Genomic DNA, 25,405 nt, shown 5'->3' with positions numbered 1-25,405 from the left:
AAAACACATGAATAATACAAACATGCTTTAATAAACCACAATAAAGCATAATGAAATACAAAAGCTTAATAATGAATAGAAAATTAAATACTGTATGAAGCTTTAAAAATGAACAACCTGTACGCAGCCGCACACACATTGTCTCACACACTAAGTCTCACACAGAAAGAGTGAGGTGTTCCGATGATAAATAATAATAATGAATACAAACAAACTGTATGAAAACTGTGATATCCTGTAACATAGTGGTGCTGATGTAATATTCATCATGAAGATATTTTAAATGAATTAAGAAATTATATATAAAATACACCACTCGTAAGTGAGCAATTTTTCGATACTGTAGAGAGACCTTCCGATCAGCTCATCATAAGTAAAGATAAGCAAAATAGTAAGTCTTGATGTTTAAAATTCCTCCAAAATTGAAAATAGAGTACAAAAATGCTTTAATAGAGCATATGATATCATATTAAACAAGAAAATGGAATAATGATATACAGTAAGAAAATATTGATAAAATATGACTTAGATGATTGCCGAATAATGACGCATTATAATAAATCTACGGAAACTTCACATTCTTGACTTACGACGCGCACCAGTCCTTATATCGGTCGTAAGTCAATGACTACCTATACTGCAATATATGCATAATCCAGAAAAAATGGATAATCCGGCACCTTCCCGGTCCCAAAGTTGCCGGATTAGTGATGGCCTGTGTGTGTATGTGTCTATATATACATATATATATATATATATATATATATATATATATATATATATATATATATATATACCAACAAAATGGCAAGAAAAGAAAATTTGTACACGGAAGAAGGTTAACTTTGTGACATTGAAAATACATTTAGGCTAACATAACCTCATTTGAGGTTGTCTATTGGGTTGCACAGAAAACATTATTACATTAAATTGTAACTGCATTTACTTTACTAGCTGAAGATTAGTGGAATTCCAAACCAAGTGTTTCTCAATAGCAGCTTATTAGTGATAACCTTGGCAAGGTTAGGCTAGAGATAGGAATAGTCTTGTTATTTTGCTGTATTTTAGAAGTTTCATAACCTAGATTACCATGTACTTGGAGGGTTAAAATGAAAACCTATTAATGAGATGGTATTCTCACCTAAAGGAATGCAATGGAATACTAAATATCTTTGGAAGGAGTTGTTCCCGCTCTCCTTCAATTGTGTATATGACTATGAGATGATAGCTATAATAATAGATTCATTGATCCAATCCCTCTATGGCCAGCCCACTTTAGGTACTGTTGACCTGCATTCTACTTCCTTTCCACTCCAGCCTCAGGATTCGGCTGTGGCTGGGCCTTTGGCTTATCAGATTCCAAGGAAAGCTGCAATGGGGTCTCTTCCTTCTGGTTCTAGGGATTCAGCTGTGGCTGAACCTTCAGGTTCCCAGTTGTTATTAGCATTATTACTAGCTATGGTATAACCCTAGTTGGGAAAGCAGGATGCTACAAGCCCAAGAGCTCCAACAAGGAAAATAGCCCAGCAAGGAAATAAAATAAAGAAACAGATAGAATAATATGCTTAAGTGTACCCTCAAGCAAGAGAACTCTAACCCAAGACATTGAAAGACTATAGTACATATTCTATGGTACTACCCAAGACTAGAGGACAATGGTTTGATTTTGGATTGGCCTTCTAGAAGAGGTGCTTACCTCACTTCAAGTGTCTCTTCTACCCTTACAAAGTGGAAAGTAGCTACTGAATAATTACAGTCCAGAAGTTAAAACCTTGAGTGAAGAACTGTTTGGTTAGCTTAGTGTTGTCAGGTATATGAGGAAAGAGGAGAATGTGTAAATAGGCCAAACTACAGTATTTGGTGAATGTGTAAGCTAAGGAGAAATAAGTTAAAACCTGAGAAGGATCCAATGTAGCAATATCTGGCCAGTCAAAGGACTCAAGAAATGAAGCCTCAGTAGTGGGGGGAGATGCAGCAGAGGGCTTCTGTCATGGATGTAGAAAAGGAAAGGCGATTTGGGAATTAAACCTGGGCAATCCTGTAATGGATCCACATTTTGGCCCAAATCTAATAATTTTATGCACAATTACACAGATTTGTCATTCGATGACATCAAATTTGAAAATCTGGCAATACTCTGGTACTATGTCATTGGAGACAACAGCCCTTTTAACCCCAAAAATCAGTTTTGATGAAGTTGGGGAGTTGATGTATGGTCTCCAGAACCATTTTTCCTCTCTAGCCTTGTGCAGGAGAGTAGAGCATTGTTTGTATACCTTTAATTGAAGGGATGCCAGCTATAACTGAGAGGATGGTTCCTTTCTAGAATGCTGTGCAAGACATCACTTATAGAAGACAATCTAAAGCAACTAAGGGGCAGTGGCAAGCTAAAATAAACTTATGGGTCTCCCTTATACACACCGAGTCCCTGATTTGCTCATTGATACACTGACCCTAGAGCAGGGGAAACAATATTTCTTTGGTGATTATGTTGCATTAGATTCCCTCTCCAAGCCTTTCACAGAAATTCCTTGAAGACCACACAGCACCTTCCCCAAAATGACATATTTGTGTAATTTATATTTTTTTCTAATGATACAAACCTGTAGCTATTTATAAGGATTATCTTTCAGCGAAGCTGGAAGACTAGGCATTAAGACTTTTAAGCGAGGTGGCAACTACCAAACCCGTTAGTTAGCAGGGGGGGCTAGTGAGGGGTAGAGGGAGATGACAACTACCCCTCTCACTCACACAACATTGTTTCCGAACCACTCTTGATTACAGGCAAAACTTACAAGGGGGACAGGGGCTGGAGGACAATTTGTATAAATAGCTACAGGTTTGTATCATAAGAAAAAATACAAATTACTTTCAAATTTGTTATTTGCTCTGACACTAATATAAATCCTACTCTATTTATAGGGATGACTCACCTAATAGGAGGGTGGAAGTCCGACTAACTGGCTTGGTTTTTGGCCCGAGGTTTTCTCATATGGGCTAGACACATAACTGAGAGAAACCGACACCTTGTTAAAACCTTGCGCTATGCACAGATAGCGACTTGCATAACCTGTGTGCGTGATACTAGCAATGTGTCCATCTAGGTAAGATTTTCCCTGGCATTATAACAAGTAAGGTTGGTTCTCCAGTTGAGACATCTAATCATGCCTTGATTTCATTAGTAGTGAAGACTAAGCAGCCTGTCTCTGATGTATCCTCATGTAAGACTTGAATGAAATCTCAAGCAGACTGGAATGGGATTTTGAGTGATCTTTAAGGCTTGAATTGGTCACAATTGTATAGTAATATTGATCCTGTTGTCCCTTTGAATGAGAATCTAATCAACAAAATTGATAGGCATATCCTTTTTCGTGTGCTGAGGTACCGAGTGAAGGACAAACCATGGTTCAACGAAGATTGTAGATATGCTTACTTAGAGAAGCAGGAGATCTATCATCTTTGAAAGGTTAACAGAGAAGATTTGACTTGGGAGAACTACACTCAGCTTACAGCTTTTGCTAAGAGAGTTTTTGCTTCAACTGAATAAGAATACAATTTAACCATAAAAGAAACCTTTTCTGGTATAACCCAGGAACATAAGTGGTGGACTACCCTTAAATCTGCACTCTTTGGTGTAGATGCAACAGTTCCTCAGTTACTTAAACTAGATGGCTCTGTCACTCACTTTCCAAAGGAAAAGGCAACCCTTTTGACTGATGTGTTTGATAGTATGCAGACTAATGACAAACTTTATCTGGCTCATTCCTGTTTTCCCGAGGTTAAACTAATTAATTTAGCTTTTCGATCTCGTGATGGACCTTGATGCCTATGGAAGTGTAGACCCAAATAGTATTTTTCCTTTGTTTTTTTTTTTTTTATAAAAAATGCAGATTTCTTAGCTCCAAAGTTATCTGTTATTTTGCATAAGTTAGCAAGAAGAGGAGCTTTTAGCACTTGTTGGAGAATAGGTAATGTTACTCCACTATGTAATTGTGTTTGTGGTAGCTCAAGTCCAACTGATTACCACCCAATTTCCGTAACTCCCATATTATCTAAAGTTTTTTAACGTCTTTTGGCAAAAGGTCTTTATAGGTTAGCTGAAGGTAATCATCTGTTCCCAATTTTGCAATTTGGTTTTTGTAAAGGCCTTGGAGCATGTGATGCCATTCTTACAATCTCCAATGCTGTGCAGAAATCCCTTGGTTGTGGTCAGGAAGTTCATATGATTGGCCTTGATTTTAGAGCTACCTTTGACCATGTTAATCATAATGCCCTTGTTTTCAAACTCAAATAGTTGGGAGAGGGTGGGTCGTTTCTTAACATTATTATTAGATTTTTAAGCAATAGATCGCAAAGAGTTGTTGTTGATGAGCATCATAGTGAATAGAGGAATGTGATATCCAGTGTTCCTCAGGGTAGTGTTCCTAGCCCATTACTTTTCACACTATATACACATGACATGTGGCTGACCCTTGAAAACAAACTTGTTCCATATGCAGATGATGCTACACTCTTTGCATGTATTCCATCTCCTGAATGTAGACCTGGGGTTGCTGAATCCTTCAATAGAGAGCTACCTAAAATTAGTGCATGCTGCAAATTACGGGGCATAAAGTTGAATCCTAATAAAACTCAAAGTATGATTATAAGCAGGTCAAGGACAGTGGCTCCTCAACATCCGGATCTCTGCATTGATAATGTTTCTTTAACGGTGTATGACTATTTTAAAATTTTAGGTGTGATTATTGACAGAAAATTTACTTAGGTCTCTGTCTTCTTCCACTACACAAAAAAATTGGCTTATTAAGAAATTCTTTTAAGATTTTTGGTGATCAATCTATTCTGAAGAAGTGTTTTAATTCTTTCATTCTACCTTGTTTAGAGTATTGTTCTCCTGTCTGGTCTTCGGCTGCTGATTCTCATTTTAATTTGTTGGAGAGCAACATACAGTCTATTAGGTTTCTTATTCCTGATCTAGGAATATTAGAACTGAGTACCCTGCTTCTCAAAGGTCCTGCTATGAATGTGGATGTCATGAGATTCGGGTAATAAAAGTTTGTGGCAGGCATAACAACTTCTATTTGTGTTCGATCTACCAGAATCCTGACAAGGATGATTCTATCTTCGATTGTCTTCTTACCATCAGGGCTAAGATACAAGAATATGATAGAAAAGCCTCTTTTGTCTTTGTTGGTGATTTCAATGCTCACCATAGTGTGGTTAAATTCCATTTCTCCTACCGATCGCCATGGCTTAAGAGCTTTAGACTTAGCCTCTGAATCAGGCTGTGAGCAAATTGTAAGTGAAGCTACTCACAGGTCTGTTAACTGCTTAGAGCTCATATACACCGACACCCCTGGCGTTATAACAAGTAAGGTTGGTTCTCTAGTTGAGACATCTGATCATGCCTTGATTTCATTAGTAGTGAAGACTGAGCCCCCTGTCCCTGATGTATCCTACTCATGTAAGATTTATATGAAATCTCAAGCAGACTGGAATGGGATTTTACATTATCTTTTGGGCTTGAATTGGTTACAATTGTATAGTAGTGTTGATCCTGTAGTCCCTTTGAATGAGAGTCTAGTCAGCATAATTGATAGGCGTATCCCTTCTCGTGTACTAAGGTACCGAGTGAAGGCAAACCATGGTTCAATGATGATTATAGACATGCTTATTTGGAGAAGCAGGAGGCCTATCATCTTTGGAAGGGCACCAGATCAGATTTGACCTGGAATAACTATACTCAGCTTAGTGCTCTTGCTCAGAATGTTTATGCTTCAACTAAAAAAGAATACAATTTAACCATAAAAGAAACCCTTTCTAGTACAACCAAGGGCATAAGTGGTGGATTACCCTTAAATCTGCACTCTTTGGTGTAGATGCAACAGTTCCTCCATTACTTAAACCAGATGGCTCTGTCACTCACTGTCCAAAGGAAAAGGCAACCCTTTTGGTGAATGTGTTTGACAGCAAGCAGAGTAATGAGAAACTCAAAGTTCCTCATTCCTGTTTGCCTGAGGCTAAACTAACTAGTTTAGCTTTTCGATCTTGTGAAATTAAAGCTCTCTTGATGGACCTTGATGCTTAAGGAGGTGTGGACCCAAATGTTATTTTTCCTTTGTTTTTATATAGACTGCAGATTTCTTAGCTCCAAAGTTATCTGTTATTTTGCCCAAGTTAGCAAGAAGAGAAGCTTTTAGCACTTGTTGGAGAATTGGTAATGTTACTCCACTATGTAAAGGTGTTTGTGGTAGCTCAAGTCCAACTGATTACCACCCAATTTCCATAACTCACATATTATCTAAAAAAAATTTAACATCTTTCAGCAAAAATATCTTAATAGGTTTGCTGAAGGTAATAATCTACTCCCTAGTTTGCAATTTGGTTTTTGTAAAGGCCTTGGAGCATGTGATGCCCTTCTTACAATCTCCAATGCTGTACAAAAATCCCTTGATTGTGGTCAGGAAGTTTGTATGATTGGCCTTGATTTTAATGCTGCCTTTGACCGTATTAATCATGAGGCCCTTGTTTTGAAACTCAAACAGTTGGGAGTGGGTGGGTCATTTCTTAGCATCATTATTGAATTTTTAAGTAATAGATCACAAAGAATTGTTGATGGGTACCATAGTGAATACGGGAATGTGATACCTGATATTCCTCAGGGTAGTGTTCTTGGCCCATTACTTTTCATACTATATACACATGACATGTGGTTTGGTCTAGAAAACAAGCTTGTTGCATATGCAGATGATGCTACTCTCTTTGCATCAATTCATTCTCCTGAATGTAGATCTGGGGTTGCTGAATCCATTAACAGAGATCTCGCTAAAATTAGTGCATGGTGCTAATTATGGGGTATGAAGTTGAATCGTAACAAAACTCAAAGTATGATTGTAAGTAGGTCAAGGATTGTGGCTCCTCAACATCCGGTGTGGTTTGGTCTAGAAAACAAGTTTGTTGCATATGCAGATGATGCTACTCTCTTTGCATCAATTCATTCTCCTGAATGTAGATCTGGGGTTGCTGAATCCATCAACAGAGATCTAGCTAAAACTAGTGCATGGTGCTAATTATGGGGTATGAAGTTGAATCGTAACAAAACTCAAAGTATGATTGTAAGTAGGTCAAGGATTGTGGCTCCTCAACATCTGGATCTCAGCACTGATAATGATTCTTAACTTTGTATGACTTTTAAAATTTTAGGATTGATTCTCGACAGCAAATTTACTTATGAGAAACACATTAGATCTATGTCTTCTTCAATTGCACAAAAAATTGGCTTATTGAGAAAGTCTTTCAAGATTTTTGGTGATCAAGCTATTCTGAAGAAGTGTTTTAATTATTTCATTTTACCTTGTTTCGAGTATTATTCTCCTGTCTGGTCTCCAGCTGCTGATTCTCATCTTTATTTGATGGACAGGAACTTACGGTCTATTAAATTACTTATTCCTGATCTAGATAATCTCTGGCATCGTCGTTCAATTAGTTCATTATGCATGTTGCATAAGATTTTTTATAATTCTGATCATCCTTTACATTCAGATCTTCCTGGACAGTTCCATCCTGTTCATAATACTAGGTACTCCTGTTCATAATACTCAGGCCTTCTTCATTATGAGGCTCAATACTACACAATACCAGGGCTGGGGAGTCGGGACTCTGAACATCCAACTCCGACTCCTATAATTTTTTAGAACCGACTCCGACTCCAATTTAAAAAAAATAAGAATTAAATATTTTTATATAATTTTCTTATTTTATGTTGCCTATTAGTCAAAATAGCATTTCATCATTACTAGCCTACTAGCCTAGTAAGTAATTGTTTTATTGAAAACATTTCACATAATTTCTTGGATTCAGCTTTTCCTAGGTTACACGAAACTGTAATCAAAACACCCGTCATTTCGAGATGTTTACATATAAATAATGACTTAATTCTAAGATTATTCATATACGTGCTGCATAAAACTATGAATCAGTAACAACTCCTACCTTTTAAATGGCTAATGGTGATTAAATGAAGAGTTAATCATGAAATAAACTTTAATGTCCAGAGACTCGTGCGTGGAGAGAACAGCTGATCGCATGTATAATATTATTGTTTTGGTTTGGCTTATGAATGAGAGATGGCAGGAGCTATATGCGTTTCCCAGTGACTGCCTTTATTCGAGAGGGTGTTAATATGAAACGTTTTTTGAGCGACTTTGAAAAAAGAGAATACTGTATTTCTCTAGCGCAAAAATTTCATTTTTGAGGAGTCTGAGTCGGAGTCGGTGGAATTTTACTGACTCCGACTCCCCTAGTCCATAAATTGGCCTCGACTCCGACTCCGACTCCTCGACTCCGACTCCCCAGCCCTGCAAAATACTCTAGAAGTTTTATTCCAGCTGTGATGAAGTTGTGGAATGATCCCCCTAATCGGGTAGTTAAATCAGAAGAACTTCAAAAGTTAAAACTTGCAGCAAATGTTTTTTTGTTGAAAAGGCTTACATAAGTCTTTCTATAGTTTATATATCAAATATCTGTTTTAATGTTGTTAATGTTTTGAAAATATTTTATTCTAATTTTCATTATTTCCTATATCGTTTATTTATTTCCTTAATTCCTTTCCTCACTGGGCTATTATTCCCTGTAGGAGCTCTTGGGCTTATAGCATCTTGCTTTTCTAACTAGGGCTGTAGCTTAGCTAGTAGCAGTAATAATAATAATAATAATAATAATAATAAAAAAAGATAATTTCTGGCACCGTCGTTCAATTAGTTTGTTACGAATGTTGCATAAGATTTTTCATAATTCTGATCATCCTTTACACTCAGATCTTCCTGGACAGTTCATATCCTCTTCATAATACTAGGCATGCAGTTAATTCTTATAGTTAAGCTTTCTCCATCATGAGGATCAATACTACACACTATTCTAGAAGTTTTATTCCAGCTGTGACCAAGCTGTGGAATGATCGTCCTAATCGTGTAGTTGAATCAATAGAACTTCAGTAGTTCAAACTTGCAACAAATATTTTTATGTTGAACAGGCTGATATAAGTCTGTTTATAGTTTATTTATGAAATATGCTTTGTTGTTGTTACTATTCTAAAATATTTTATTACAATTGTTAATCATTTCTCAGATCATTTATTTATTTACTTATTTCCTTTCCTCACTGGGCTATTTTTCCCTGTTGGAGCTCTTGGGCTTATAGCATCTTGCTTTTCCAACTAGGGTTGTAGCTTAACTAGCAATAATAATGATAATAATGATAATGATAATGATAATAATAATAATAATAATAAATAGAATCTTAGCATTAAATATAAACGTTTCCCAAACCCACCTCGCGGGGAGTATCGGAGACGTAAACAAGTATTAATTCTATACTAGGTTACACAAGGGAAGTAACCAGCAGATAGGTGAGGCCAGCTTGCAGAGGACCCATGGGGCTGTTGCCCAAGAAAGGAGAGAATGAAAGAAAGAGCCTCTCATTCATACACATTCATCCCCGACTAATCCCTGCTAACCTATGCCCTCAACCATCTGCTACTTGTCCATCAAGGAGCCTGAGGCCTTTTAAACCACCTGTTGTGCAGCCACCACAGGACCAATGGAGAACGTCTCCATTCTTCACTGGCTCACGTCTGGCAGGTAGTGGGCGGTAAAGGTCATCTGACGCTTCCACACACCCGCTTGTAATACCTGTATCACAGGGTAGTTACGTTTAAATGCCAGGGACGCACTTATGCCCCTAACGTCATGAGCTCTAGGTCAACGAGCAGGAGGGTCAGGATTCACTGCATAGTCAATGACCATGTGGATCCATGCTGAGATGGTGTTCTTCATGACCCTCCTTTTGACCTTCCCCATGCTGACGAAGAGTGATAACACTAGGGGGCGAGCTGCTACGGTGTGCTTAAGGTAATACCCCAAACTCTCACTGGGGCAAAGTAACAGTTGATTTGGGTCATCAGTTACGGAACAAAGACTCCCAATCTGGAAGGGCCCAAATCTATGATCCGCTACTCCCAGATTTTGAGTCTTAGCTATAAACTCAGGGATTAAGCCAAGTATTACCTCCTCTTGGCCAAAGCCAAAGCGAGTAGGAAAACTGTCTTCAAAGTGAGGTGGCGATCTGTTGCCTTAAAGATTAAAGGACGCGAACACTGTTCCAAGGAGGAGGTCTAACTTCTGACTGGGGGCAAGTAAGCTCATAACTTCATATGAGGAGTGACAACTCCAACGAAGAGGAAAAATTAACTCCTGTCAGACTACAGGCGAGGCTCAATGCTGAGCGGTAGCCTTTCACCGCCAAGACCGAGAGAAGCTTTTCCTCCCAAAGGTGAATAGGGAACACCGCTATTGTTGGAATAGTGGCATCAAGGGGAGAGATATCCCCTCCAAGACAACAACCATAGAAGACAGTCCACTTGGCCTGGTAGACTGAAGCTGAAGACCTTCATATCCGGACATCCTTTTCGCAACATGTTGCAAAAACCCTCTCTGCAAGAGAAGATGCTGGATAGTCTCCAGGCGTGAAGACAAAGAGAAGCTACCGCTTTGTGGAAGATGTTCACGTGTGATTGTTTGAGTAGATTGTATCGTGGGAAAGAGTTCTCTCGGGAGCTCAGTCAGGTAATGCAGAAGGTCCGGAAACCACTTTGTGTGATGCCATAGCAGAGCTATGAGCGTCATGGATAGGTTGTTAGATGCTCTGGTCTTGTCGAGCACCCTTCACATCAGACAGAACGGGGGAAAGCCGTACACGTCGATGTTGAGCCGGAAGTCTGGGACTGGGGGACAGTAAAGCGGGAGCCTGAAGTACAGGGACGTCACAAACAGGTCCACAGACGAAGAACCCCACAAAGTCAGGACTTTGTTGGCTAACAGATGATTCAAAGACCACTCGGAAATCACTATCTGAGTCACTCTGGTCAGATTGTCCGCGAGCAAATTCCTCTAGCCTGAAATGAAGCAAGCTGATAGGGACACCAAGTTGACTTCTGTCTATCTTAACATCTCGACTGCTAGATGGCATTGGGGCTGTGAAGAAGTACCGCCTTGCTTGTTTACGTAAGCGACTACTGTAGTGTTTTCGCTTATCAGCACAACAGAGTGTACTGCCAGGAACTGTTGGAGAGCTACGAAGACTGCCCTCACTACTAAGAGATTTATGTGCTGTACCTTCCAGACTCGGACCATAGCCATGCAGCCGTGTGGTGAAGCATGTGGGCCGCCAACCCTTCTTTTGATACCTCTGTATACTGTGGAGCATCAATTCTGGGGAAGGGACAAGAAGGATTGTCCTTCTGAGGAGGTTCTCGTCTGTCACCCATCAGTGAACGTCCGTCAACTGCTCTTGTTCATTGGGAACCAACATATCCAGGGAATCAGTGTGCTGACTTCACTGGGATTTCAGCCACCATTAGAGATCGAATTCTGAGGCGGTCGTTGGGCACTAGATGAGCTAGAGATACTAGGTGACCTAGGAAACACAACCACTGCTTGGCTGGAAGTTCTTGTCTAAGAAATGGGCTTGCTACCTTCCTCAGCCTGTATACTTTGTCGTCTGATGGAATCACTTTCTGCAATTTGGTGACTCAGATCAGACAAAACTCGAGTAGCCTGTCTCCGTGCTGAAAAAGGGTTACCACCGAGTCTGCTAGGATTAGCCAATTGTTCAGGTATCTTAGAAGACAAATTATTATTATTATTACTTGCTAAGCTGCAACCATAGTTGGAAAAGCAGGATACTATAAGCCCAGGGGCTCCCACAGGGAAAATAGCCCAGTGGGGAAAGGATAAACTGAAAATAAAATATTTATGAAGTGACAAAATTAAAATAAATATCTCCTATATAAACTATAAAAACTTTAACAAAACAAGAGGAAGAGAAATAAGATAGAAGTGGGTGCTAAAGTGTACCCTCAAGCAAGAGAACTCTAACCCAACACAGTGGAAGACCATGGTACAGAGGCTATGGCACTACCCTAGACTAGAGAACAATGGTTTGCCAATCCCGAGAGCCCAAGATGACAATAGGGCAAATACCCTCACGAAGACCTGGGGTAATGTGTTAAGACCGAAGCACAACACCCTGAACTGATATTGCCTGTTCTCGTGTAGGATCCGGAGATACTTCCTTAAAGACAGATGGATTGGGATCTGGAAGTCCTGTGGTCTTACCACTTGAATGACCGTGACTGGGATCTCCATTCTGAATGGAGTCTAAAGGACAAACTTATTCAGAGCCGAGAGATCGGTGACTGATCTCCAGCCTACAGATGCCTTTTTCACAAGAAAGTAAACTGAAGAAGCCTGGAGAGCCATCGAGGACCTCCTGGAGAGCGTCCTTCTACAACATGGTCTGGAGTTTGGCGCGGAGAGTCAGCTCCTTTGCGAATTCCCTCACGTATGAACTCAATGGGACTGGATCCCGAGTCAGTGGAGGGAGACATTGAGTAAACAGGACGCGATACCCTGAATGAATCATATACATTGTCCAGGGATCGACCCCCTACTGCAGCCACCTCTGCCAGCGGCGTTGCAGGCATCCCCTCACAAGTGGGCAGGTGAGAGGATTGTCCTTTCTAGCGGAAGCGGCCTCAGCTGCTTCCATTACCACCTCTACCTACTCTGGAGAACTTGGAGCCCTTTGGGTCTTTTGCAGAAAAGAGCTGTTTAGACACCTTATTGAGGGTTTGGTTGTCTGCAGCTGTTTCCTGGTAGGTGGTGAAGCCTTACAGTAGGACCTGGATGTCAAGGCCCTAAGAAAAAGGGAGTCCTTGGTGGTCTTCCTCCATAGTTCCACCAAAATCTCAACCTCTTCCACCTGGAACAGCGCTGAGCTGTCTCGGGTGGAGTTTCTGAACTTGGTAACCTCAGCCTGGGGGACCTACCTATGGAACCTTTCAATTACTGCATCCCCAACGCCTAAGAATTGCGTTCACCCACAGATTGACAACCTGGTGTGAGAGAATTTTGTGGTGTGGGTGCCAGAAAAGAGGAAGGTTTCCATGGACTTCCTTGCAGAATACTTGAACCAAACCTCATTTCTAACAAGGTGCCCCACTGATACCAACCACAGATCTAGCCATGAAGTAGCCTGCATGGCATACCTTCACCACCTTCTCAGACGTAGAGACACTGAAAAGGAGGCTGAGAGCCCAGGAGCCTCTCAAACATGACTCCCCTCGAGAAAGCCTCTATGGAGGAGTTAAGAGGCAAAGCCGATAGGGACTCGTCCATAACCTCGTAATATCTCCTCTGCTGGAGGAATGGAGAAGGGAGGAGTTCGGAGGACGAGCCTACTCAAAGCGAGCTAGAAGAGCAAGTGATCTGCAAGAATGCCTTCTTTCTGGCTGCCGTTAACCCATTCGACTAGGGCAGAGCTACACTGGCCTTAGGTAGTCTTGGGTACCGTAGACATGGTCCAGGACTGTGTCTTTACCTTCCAGAGGAGCCGTCTCCGGGTCAGCCAACACATTGCTGGGCCTCATGCTGGGTAGGACTTGCCAGAAGGCATACTCTAACTACCTCTGCTCGGCTTCTGAGGTGAACTTTGGACTTGCAACCCTTAGGAGGTAGTCATCCTCTAAGTCCAAGTTGTCATCCACTTTCAAGCTCTCACCCATAGGAGCCCAGGGTGGGTCGAGGTCATGAACTGAGGCTATGTCGCTTGGAGACGTTCCTGCTACTAAGGAGGAGCCTCTATCTCTCTCTTGCAGGAGAGCTGCCTGTGCCTTGGTGTTTTTGGGCACCGTCTTGGTATACTTAGACTCCCTGCAAGGAGTCAGATATTTCTCCTGCCATCTCAAAGTGGTCTGAACCTCTCACGCAGGAGGTTCCTTGTCTTACAGTAGCCTGGAGACAGATTAAACTTCTGGTGGGACTACCTCGATCAGCAAAGGCCAGAACATGGGCACAAGGGTGATCTCCCGAGGGAATCCCAAACCTTGGCTTGAGCAAGGATGTTGGAGGAGTTGGCTTCATCATCCTCTTCTTCTTCGTGGTCAGGACCGGCATCAACCGAGGGTGAGAGAAGTCTTGCAGCTCCACCGGGTTTCCTGATAGGCGAGACAAACACCAGGGGGTCCGTGGTCCTGAAAGAGGCAGGAGTCATGGCCCCAGCACCTTGCAACGGGTCTATGGCTCCGATTAACAGCCATGGGGGCACATGACATGGAGCTATTGCTCCAGCCCCCATGGGGTTGTAAACCACACAGGTGCCGTCCAACCAACCGCCCTTGGCCTGCGAAAGAGAGATGGTGTTGTAAGGAGCCTTTTTAGAAGAAGAAGAAGAAGAAGGAGGAGGAGGAGGAGGAGGAGGAGGAGGAGGAGGAGGAGGAGGAGGAGAGTTGATGCCTGAGCGATCTGCAACGATGATGCTCCCCCAAAGGAGGAGAAGAAGAAGAAGAAGAAGAAGAAGAATGCACATGTTTCATCATCCTCTTCTTCTTCGTGGTCAGGACCGGCATCAACCGAGGGTGAGAGAAGTCTTGCAGCTCCACCGGGTTTCCTGATAGGCGAGACAAACACCAGGGGGTCCGTGGTCCTGAAAGAGACAGGAGTCATGGCCCCAGCACCTTGTAACGGGCCTATGGCTCCGATTAACGGCCATGGGGGCACATGACATGGAGCTATTGCTCCAGCCCCCATGGGGTTGTAAACCACACAGGTGCCGTCCAACCAACCGCCCTTGGCCTGCGAAAGAGAGATGGTGTTGTAAGGAGCCTTTTTAGAAGAAGAAGAAGAAGAAGGAGGAGGAGGAGGAGGAGGAGGAGGAGGAGGAGGAGGAGGAGGAGGAGGAGGAGGAGGAGGAGAGTTGATGCCTGAGCGATCTGCAACGATGATGCTCCCCCAAAGGAGGAGAAGAAGAAGAAGAAGAAGAATGCACATGTTTCATCATCCTCTTCTTCTTCGTGGTCAGGACCGGCATCAACCGAGGGTGAGAGAAGTCTTGCAGCTCCACCGGGTTTCCTGATAGGCGAGACAAACACCAGGGGGTCCGTGGTCCTGAAAGAGGCAGGAGTCATGGCCCCAGCACCTTGTAACGGGTCTATGGCTCCGATTAACAGCCATGGGGGCACATGACATGGAGCTATTGCTCCAGCCCCCATGGGGTTGTAAACCACACAGGTGCCGTCCAACCAACCGCCCTTGGCCTGCGAAAGAGAGATGGTGTTGTAAGGAGCCTTTTTAGAAGAAGAAGGAGGAGGAGGAGGAGGAGGAGGAGGAGGAGGAGGAGGAGGAGGAGGAGGAGGAGGAGGAGGAGGAGGAGAGTTGATGCCTGAGCGATCTGCAACGATGATGCTCCCCCAAAGGAGGAGAAGAAGAAGAAGAAGAAGAAGAATGCACATGTTTCATCATCCTCTTCTTCTTCGTGGTCAGGACCGGCATTGACCGAGGGTGAGAGAAGTCTTGCAGCTCCACCGGGTTTCCTGATAGGCGAGACAAACACCAGGGGGTCCGTGGTCCTGAAAGAGGCAGGAGTCATGGCCCCAACACCTTGTAACGGGCCTATGGCTCCGATTAACGGCCATGGGGGCACATGACATGGAGCTATTGCTCCAGCCCCCATGGGGTTGTAAACCACACAGGTGCCGTCCAACCAACCGCCCTTGGCCTGCGAAAGAGAGATGGTGTTGTAAGGAACCTTTTTAGAAGAAGAAGAAGAAGAAGAAGGAGGAGGAGGAGGAGGAGGAGGAGGAGGAGGAGGAGGAGGAGGAGGAGGAGGAGGAGGAGGAGAGTTGATGCCTGAGAGATCTGCAACGATGATGCTCCCCCAAAGGAGAAGAAGAAGAAGAACGCACATGTTTCTTCCTCTTCTTCTTCCTGACGCTCCCCTAAGGCTTTGCAAGCAAGAGTTGAGGTATGAGCAACCTGCAATGATGATGCTCCCCTAAGGGAAGAAATCACACGGATTGCTCCGACAGGAGAGGTAAGGCTCACTCACAGACGCCCATGGCAGCACCACAAGTTTGGCTGGAGGTACAAGCACAAACAGGGAGCAGGGTTTACGGGCACTGGACCAATAGGCACAAAGGATGGGGTGACAGACACAGGGGGAGGGGTGGCTAAGACTGGGATGACCGGGTCAGGGAATGAGGTAACCCAGGACAATGGGAGGGGGGGACACACTTTGAGGGGTGCAACTCAGCCCCATTAAAACAATATTATTTTGGGGCTACTTCAAACTCCTACTACTACTTTTTTCTAAATCAATTTATTTTATCTAAAAACCATTTTAAGGAGAATTTGATGCTGTAAAAGTTGTACCCTGGCAATTTTCTTATCTTTCTTAATTTGTCTTATATGTATTATTTTAGCAATGTATGGAAGTTAATTTAAAAAATCACTTTTTCATATAAAAGTTTTTCGTTTTTTCGAAGAGTGAACCTACAGATTTTAGGCTATAAAATTCCCTATATTTCTATGTTTGAATGACAAAAATCAATTGATATTAAAAATTGTAAACGATCATTCCCCCAGAAAGAAGTACAGAGGGAGTGTCAATCTACAGCTAGTTTTCTTATAAACCAGTTACAGCATGCACCCTTTTCCCAGGAAGTACAAATCTCTGGCTTATTCACATCCAACACTAACAACCAGGGATATTCACTTTCTGAAAGAAAAAGAAAATGAAAAATTCTGATTAAGAAGGAAACCAGTACATCCGTACTAACAGCTGAAACAAAAATGAGGCTAATCCAGCTAGTAGGGTGGGTGGGGTTTCTCGTATGCTTTTTAGATTGCTCGTTTAACCCATTGTTAAACAATTCTAATGATTGTTCTTAAATAGGGAGACTGTCTCAGTGCAAATGCGCTGAAACAATCTCCCTATTAAAGAACAGTTATTTTGTATAGCGTAATGTTTTTAAAGACAGAGAATGTCATATAATGTATAATGAGTAGAACATGGAATCTTTCTCTAGTGGAGATTTCCTGTACACTTTTATATTAAGTATTTCTTACGATTTCGTGTAGGAACAGGCTATTCTCAGGCATCTTGGATTGGATTTATCGTCTTTGGGTATTTTGGCAGATGTATTCAGTTTGTTTGCTATCAAAAACCTCTGGTTGTCAGATATATTTATGGGAATTTGGATGTAGTGCTGCAGTAGTGTATCTAAAGAGTCAACATTTTTTAACCTTTGAAAAGACTTCTTTAAGGACGAAAGTTTGTATGCGAGTAGGAACGATTCCTATTTTGAAAAAGATATCTTAAAATATTGTTTTCAGAATTCATGAAGGATAGGTTAGAATTTAAACAACATACAGGAAACTAAAATAAGGGGTTTTGACAAAGGAAAAGCCAATTTTTGGGATGTGATGTGTAATTTTCCAGTACTTTCTATTAAGAGGCTAGAACAGGGAATCCAATACGACATAAATACCAAAGAAATATTGCTGTCCCTGCACTAGGGCCAGCGTATCAACAGGCAAAGCAGGGACTTGATATCTTCAAGTTAAAGGCATATTAAAACTCAACACAGAACTTCAGTTGCTGAAATTTGTATGCTGCGAGTGATGTTATTACTACGTCATGCATCATGCACCCCACAGAAAGGAACAAGCATCCCAATTGACTGCATGGATGCAAGCATATCACTAACTTTCAAATGTCATCTAGAAATTCCCAAATGAAGTATAATTTCCCACTTTCCTGCATGAGGCTAGGAAGGAGGGAGGGTCTTGAAGACTAGAGCACTTCTGTAAAAATAGGTTTTTTGGGGTTAAGGTGCTCGTGGTCTATAAGGACTAGTACCAGAGTATGATTAGGTATACTCATGCACCTTCCAGGCCAACCGGCAGGACATACAGCACATGCACATGTTTCCGTGAAGAGGTGGAACAGAAAGGAAGCCAAGAAGTCAGGGATTATCTGACCAGTTGACTTATTCCTTAGAAATACTGTACCATCTAAGTCTTCCACACAGATTGGTATGGTCTTGTGAATGAAGAACTCTCACAACTCATCAAATAAATCAAACTGTGGGCTGAGAAATATTAATAAAAAATACGGGAGAGAAAATCCTAGCGTGAAGGTTCGAGAGTCAGAAAGGAGGAAACAAAGATAATCAGACTTCCTCCCTTTTGATACAGTTGTGCAGAACCAAACCGGTTTAGTATTGGTCTCATACTCTGAAGCATTGGATACCACGGGCTATTTGGCCAAAGTGGAGCTATTAGCACAGTTTTCCCTGAAAAGTCCTGAACGATATTAAAATCCTTTGAAATCAAACTTGTCGGAAAAAACAAATAGATTGATGACCACTGGCTCTAATCCAGATTCAGAGCATCTCTTGCCACTACTTGTTTGTGCTTTTATTTTGTTGCAAACAGGTCCATTTGGAGATCCAGAACTAGTTCTATCATCTCCAGGAAAGAAATCTGGATGAAAGTCCATTCTTTATGTTGGACTATCTGTCTGGATTAGGTGTCTGCCACTATGTTGAGTGAACCACACAAATGGAATTGTGAGAGGAAAATATTTCTCTAATGAAAGAACTTCATATTGGGAAGTCACTAAATTGAGAATTCTCGAGAAATATCCCCCACTTCTGAGGCAACAAACAGCTACTTGGGTGTCTATGAAGATCTTTTTATGGGGATTCCTTCTTGGACTGAGGCTCTTCAACTTCAGGAAGACAGCCATTAGTTACAACACATTTATGTGAAATGCTGCAAACTAAGGGGACCATTTTCCAAACACAAAGGTCACCTCTGAATGGCCTTCTCAAACATGGAGAGGACATTTGATGTTGTCCATGGCCTGAAAATTATTTTCGAACAACAGAGCAACTGCACCTGAGGGTCTTGAAACCAGTTTCGAGCCGACATTCTCCATACCAAATTCAAATCCTTTAACCTGTTATTTAAGATTGGACTGGCTATCAAGGCAAACTGAAGAATGTCCAATCTTTTCCAGTTGCTGCCTGGTGGGGAAGCAGTTTGAAAGAAAGAATCTGACCTTTTTTAGAATTCTTTGCCAAGATACTTTTGTTAGGCTTAGTGTGGCTTTCCCCAAACAGGTATTCCATTGAAGACCTAGCCACTCAGGTAGCTTTCTTGGAATTAGTCTTGACTACACAAAGTTCATCAGGAAACCTAGTTCAAGAACCAACCAAAAGAATTTGACCAATACCTTCACTAGCTTTGTAAATACTCTCGGGGCAATATTGAGGCAAAATTGCATTGATTTTAACTTGTATACTGTAAAACCCCTCCGAGTTGAAAACCTGGTTAAGGTCGGAAGTGGTGAGCAATAGGGACATGCCAATAAGCGTCTTTTAGATCTCTAGTAGAGGTCCAAACCATTCGGAGTAGTAATTGGCGGACATGCAGGATGGTCACCATTTTGAATGGATCTCATCTGATATCTTTATTAAGATGAGACAGGTAGAGGATAATCTTATCTCTGGAGTTTTTCTTCAGTACACTGAATAGTCTGCCCTGGAACTTTAGAAACCTCCACCTTTCTATGACTCAATTTTACAAAATCTTGCTTACTAAGTAGTGGAGTTCTAGGGTCCTGGTCTGATGAAAACCAGATCCTTGAGACTATACTCTGCAAACACCGAGAAATGTTCCAACATTCCCGAAAACGATGGAGATGACCCCCAACCCAAAACCCCTAATTGACAAGATCCTTTGCCTCTATCTGACTAACTATCTCCTATGTTTCCCTTGCAGTGTTTCCAATAACCTTCCCTTACTCTATAGCTTTGCTGCCCCTGTTCCTCTTGAGGATACTTCAGTATATGTCAAGACTTTGGATGGCAAAAAGGGACTGGTCTCATTGTAGGAGGCTTTTGCTACATTATTCTTTTTCACTTGTGGTAGGATAAATATTCATCTGTTCTTAGAAAAAAAACTAAAAATAGTATATTTACAGTATCATAATGTATACAAAACCTTAAAACATGGCATTCAATTTCGTCAGCTCAGACCAACTAGTTTAAGCAGACATTATTGCATTCTAAAATATCACAACTTTTAAAAAGCTAATTGTGCTTAATTGAAGCATTCTTTACATTTGTTCAAATTCAGGTGCATTTCAACCATCAACTATTAGTGACTCTAAAGTATCAGCGAGTGTTGCTAGATACGAACAAGTGTTTTGTTGTTACTTTAACAGGTGTAGTGTGCCAATGACTTTCATATTATGAGTTGTCTTACCTTGTACTGAGGATGTGTTAATACAGTATACACAATTACCTCTGAAAAGTTGTATGAACTAAAATACCATGATGGTAAGCATTAGAGAAGAGCATTGTACAGTACAGTGGGTTACCTAGTGTGTTAGTCAACTGCAGGTAAGTAATGGTCAGCGAGTCGGTAAGTATGAGTTGACCCACCCTAGGAGAACAAGCATTCGCGGATTCTCGATCTTCGCGCATATATCTGTAACTTAACACCCGCGACTAATAAGGGCCAACTGTACCACGACTGGATTGGCAATGGAGGATTGGTGCTAGTTGATGCACTTGTATCCTGGCAGTCAATTGGGATGATATAGTAATGACATCACTCATAACAGATGAATTTCAGCAATTGAAGTACATGTACTGTACTGTACTGTACTATGTCGAGTAATTTGACAGCCTCCCTTATACACACTGCGTATGTGCTTTGTACGTTGATACACTGGCCCTAGAGTAGGGGAGACAGTACTTCTCCTCTGTCCTCATGCACCTGACAACACTAAGACTACCCAACAATTCTTCTTCACTCAAAGGGTTAACTACTGCACTGTAATTGCTAAGTGGCTACTTTCCTCTTGGTATGGGTAGAAGAGACTCTTGAGCTATGGTAAGCAGCTCTTCTAGGAGAAGGACATTCCAAAATCAACCATTGTCCTCTAGTCTTGGGTAGTGCCATAGCCACTGTACCATGGTCTTTCACTGTCTTGAGTTAGAGGTCTCTTGTTTGAGGGTACACTAGGGCACATTATTCTATCTAATTTCTCTTCCTCTAGTATTGTTAAAAGTTTTTATACTTTATATAGGAAATATTTATTTTAATGTTCTTACTGTTCTTAAAATATCTTAGTTTTCCTTTTTTCCTTTCCTCACAAGACTATTTTGCCCGTTGGGGCCTCTGGGCTTATAGCATCCGGCTTTCCCGACTATGGTTGTAGCTTAGCAAGTAATAATAATATTAATAATAACAATAAAAATAATAATAATAATAATAATAATAATAATATTATCTATATCACATTATATTCCCTGTTTTAGCCTTTTACAAGAAAGTTCTTGGAGATTAATCAGCAACTCAACTCAAAAAAGTACATTTTGCCCACTTAAAAAGCAATTTTATGTATGGTAAGCACAATACTGCAACCAGGCACATTCTAATCATATTTAAATAATGAGATCCTATTTAGTTTCCTGTATGATATACATGAAACTATAAATATCAAAGTTACTTACAATTTCATGGCAGGATTTGCTTTTAATGGAAAGTGATCCATACTTTATGTAAGATGTTTCTGGAGAATTCCCACAAAGCACAGCCATGTCTGTACAAGTCACCAGTAGAATTCCTCCATCAGCTACACATTGCACAGCACCATCAAGAAAGATGTGAGGGGACCCATAAGGATCCAAATCTACTGCATGAAATCTTTTGTTTGGTTCTCTATTTTCATACATCAACATGCTGAAATGAATATAATTCAAGACAATAAAAAATAAAAAAAAATATCTAAATCATAAGAAATTGACATGCTATAATACAAGATAATAAAAAATAAGAATAAATATCTAAATCATAAGAAATTGACATGCTATATGTTAAAACACTTTACAGTATCATAATAAAAGGGTTAAAAAGTCATAAAGCCTCTGTACTCATCATTTGTCCAACTCATTGTAATTCAGTAACAAAAAGAATAGTTGACCTCAATCCACAACTACAATAATGCACAATAATTGCTAGTTCTGCGATTAAAAAAAAGTTTTTTGCATAAATATAACAAATTTGTAAGTAATTTGTATTTTTCCTAGTATACAAACCTAGAGCTATTTATAGGGTATACTTTCGGCGTAGCAGAAAGACGAGCCATGATAATTTTAGTGGGGGATAACTACCCTATCTGCTAGTTAGCAGGTGGGGGGTGGAATAGACTGGCTACCCCGCTCACTCACACCTCTCGGCTGAGTAACCACTTTGCTTTATGGCAAGACTTCTCTGGGGACAGGGTGGCAGGCCAATTTGTATAAATAGCTCCAGGTTTGTATACTACGAAAAATACAAATTACTTACAAATTTGTTATTTGTTCCGGCGTAGATACAAACCCTCCGCTATTTATAGGGTGACTAACTCGTAGGAGGGAGGATGTCCTCACCAACTGGCCTTGGTCATGACCCGGGGTCCTCTCTATTTCGATCTGTGATCGATAGCAGAAGGGACCCTACCCTCGTTAAAATCAAGTGCCGATATGAGGTAATGCGCTGATAGCGGCCTGCAGAAGCTTGTATGTGAGTGGAACTAACAGTGTGGCTTGTCTTTAACATAGGAACTCTAGTACAAAACCTATTGTTCTTAAGATTTACCCAATACCCTCTCTCAAAAAGGTATTGGGGACGTAACAAAGTATACTTCTATACTTAGGAGGCACAAGGGAAATGAGTCTTACCTGCAGCGAGGTGAGGTCAGCTATGCTGAGGCTTGCGGAGCTGTTTTCCCCAGAGGGGAGAAAGTGAAAGGAAGAAAGGAGCCATTCATTCTTACTCATTCACCCCAGACTAATCCGGGTAACCTCAGCCCTCAACCCTCTGCTACTTGTCCATCAAGGAGCCTGAGGTTTTCAGACCATTTGTTGCGTGACCACCACAGGACCGATGGAAAAGGTCTCCATGTTTTTGTGGTTACATCTTTGCAGGTAGTGGGCCATGAAGGTCGATCGACGCTTCCACATGCCCAAATAAAGTATCTGCGCCACAGAGTAGTTTCTTGAATGCCAGGGACGTAGCAACGCCACTGACGTTACGAGCTCTGGGTCTTAGAATGGAGGAGAGTCTAGATTGAGAGCAACCTCGATTGCCTTCCGATCCCAGAGGGGAAGAAAATCCTTGAGATCCTCCTTTTGACCTTCCCCGTGCTGGACAACAGTGCCGACACACAGGGGCGAGCTGGTATAGTTCTTTTAAGGTAACCCCACAGACTCCTCACTAGGTAAAACCCCCAGTTGATGGGTTTTCGGTTACCGAACGAAGACTCTTTATTCGAAATGGGCTGCACCTAGGGTACAGCACATTCAGATTTTGAGTCTTGGCAATCCACTCAGGGACGCCACTGAGGATTACTTCTCCCCGTCTCCTAGAGTGGGAGACATCAGAAGATGGATCATACAACACACTATCTCTCTTGGTCAAAGCCCAAATGAGTAAAACGGCTGTCTTCCATGTAAGGAAGCGATCTACTGCCTGGTATAAGGTTCGTATAGAGGGACCTTCAGGGACTGAAGGACTCAAACCGCATACCCAGGAGGAGGTTGAGATCCGACGGGGGACAAGTTATCTCAAACTTGTAGAAATAAAGGCATCGATGGGAGAAAATCCCCTTCCGCGACATCAGTCACAAAAGACCGAACACTTTGCCTGGAAGACCGACGCTGAAAAGTGTCTCAGGTGCCTAGACATCTTTATCCGCAACTCGTTGCGAAAGGCCTCTCTGAGAGAGGTGGTGTAGGATCGTCCCAGGCGTGAAGTCGAAGCAAAACTTCGGCTTAAGAAAGTGTTAGCATGTGACTGCTTGGAAGATCGTGTCATAGAGGAAGACCCCTCGGAACTCCGTCAGGAGCTGTAGAAGATCCGGGAACCATTCTGCGAGTTGCCATAGCGAAGCTATTGCAACTCCGTCAGGGGCTGCAGAAGGTCCAGGAACCATTCTGCAGGATGCCACAGCGAAGCTATTGGAGTCATTGATAAGATCTTGCTTATCCTGACTTGGCTGAGGACTTTTTCACCAGACTGAATGGGGGTAAAAGAAAAAAGGCACACCTCTAGGCTGCCCCACCGATCTTGGAAAACAACTTGTTTGAGGGCCTGGTGTTCCAGGACTGGGGAACGGTCGAACGGGAGCCTGAAGTTCAGGGCCGCTGCGAGCATAACCACAGTCGGGGACCTCACAAAGTTAAAACTTTGTTGGATACAAGATGATTCCACAACACTAGGAGCCCACTATCTGGGAGGTTTTGCAAGCACATTCCTGTACCAGGAATGATGCGAGCAGATGGGGGCAACTAGTTATCCACTGTCCATCTGAGGCTTCGTACTGCTAGATGGTTCTCTAAGAGAGGTGGATGCTGGTACCTTTCTGAATCAGGCCAACGGACAAGGCTGGAATGGTGCGGCATATGCCCCACCCCCTCTTTTTTGATGCCTTAAAGAGAGCATCAGATCCAGAGGGAAGACGAGAAGACAGGCCTCTTTGCAGAAGCTCTCGTCTGCCACCCATCATCCTCGGATCGTCCAGCGGTGATGGGGGGGGGTGCATAGCAATAAACACATCTCGAGATGATGTCGAGACGTGTAACTATTTGCACGTTCTTGCAATGAAGGGGAACAGCCTGTCCTTCCTCTAACTGCCACCAATCCAGTGTGGTTGGCCGAATAAGACCGATACCAAACGGTAAACCAGTTAATCAGTACAGCTTATGTTATAAGAGCGAATCTCCATAGAGATCGCTTTCCGGACAGGAGACTGTACGGTAATCACCGAACGCATCCAACCAAACCCAAGAGGGGATTGAGACGTATCTTCAATCTATTGTTGGATGGGTAAAAAGCATAAGTTTACTACAAAGTAGTAACACCGAACTGTGAGCATGACAGGCATACATGTGTAGTTAGACTTAAAAGTCGTGTCTGGAACTCAGTTGGAGAACGTTGAAAACGTTCGTAACGGAGGTTTCTCCTTCCTAGGACAAAAAACATTCGTACTTCTCCGTCTCCGATCGGTAAACTAGCATTTATATTAAATGTTCCCTACTAGGGAACAGATATGCATATGAGAAGTTTCCAGTCAAAGCCTTTGTAGGAGACCAAGACTTCCCATCAGGGGAAAGGAAAAAATGCCTATAAGGAGGCAGAACGTAAATGCCATATGTCTGGTTACAGAAAAGTAGCCAAGTAATACACTGAATAACCTGGTTTCAGTAAAGGATATAAATATACAACTTAACAGAACGGAGTTCTAATTGCAAGATGTAAATAGCCCTTATTGGCAAAAAGATCGCTTGCACGCATATATGTACTTGTCCATTTGCGCTAACGCATGCGTATTCTCTGCCTCCAGGAAACGTTTGCAACGAGTCCGGTTGCGGGAATAATGTATGTGCGAAGAATCACAACATTATTGCCCAAGGAATTTGATCGTTAACTGTAACATTTTCTTGAATGAGAAC

General features: G+C 41.9%; 1 protein-coding gene across 6 annotated transcripts in view; it reads right to left on the bottom strand.

Moving 5' to 3' along the window:
- Trm1 (tRNA methyltransferase 1) overlaps nucleotides 1-25,405 on the bottom strand; it is a 143,726-nt gene that overhangs the window by 12,660 nt on the left and 105,661 nt on the right. For all 6 annotated transcript variants that reach the window (XM_068387471.1, XM_068387493.1, XM_068387483.1 and 3 more), the window contains exon 4: nucleotides 21,425-21,653. In XM_068387471.1, coding sequence (XP_068243572.1) covers nucleotides 21,425-21,653 — 229 coding nt within the window. The remainder of the gene's footprint in view (nucleotides 1-21,424; nucleotides 21,654-25,405) is intronic.

This window comes from Palaemon carinicauda, chromosome 1, assembly GCF_036898095.1.
Source record: "Palaemon carinicauda isolate YSFRI2023 chromosome 1, ASM3689809v2, whole genome shotgun sequence".
NCBI classification, from domain to species: Eukaryota; Metazoa; Arthropoda; class Malacostraca; order Decapoda; family Palaemonidae; genus Palaemon; species Palaemon carinicauda.
The sequence above is the reverse complement of the archived record's forward strand: the minus strand, read 5'-3'. Positions and strand labels throughout refer to the sequence as shown.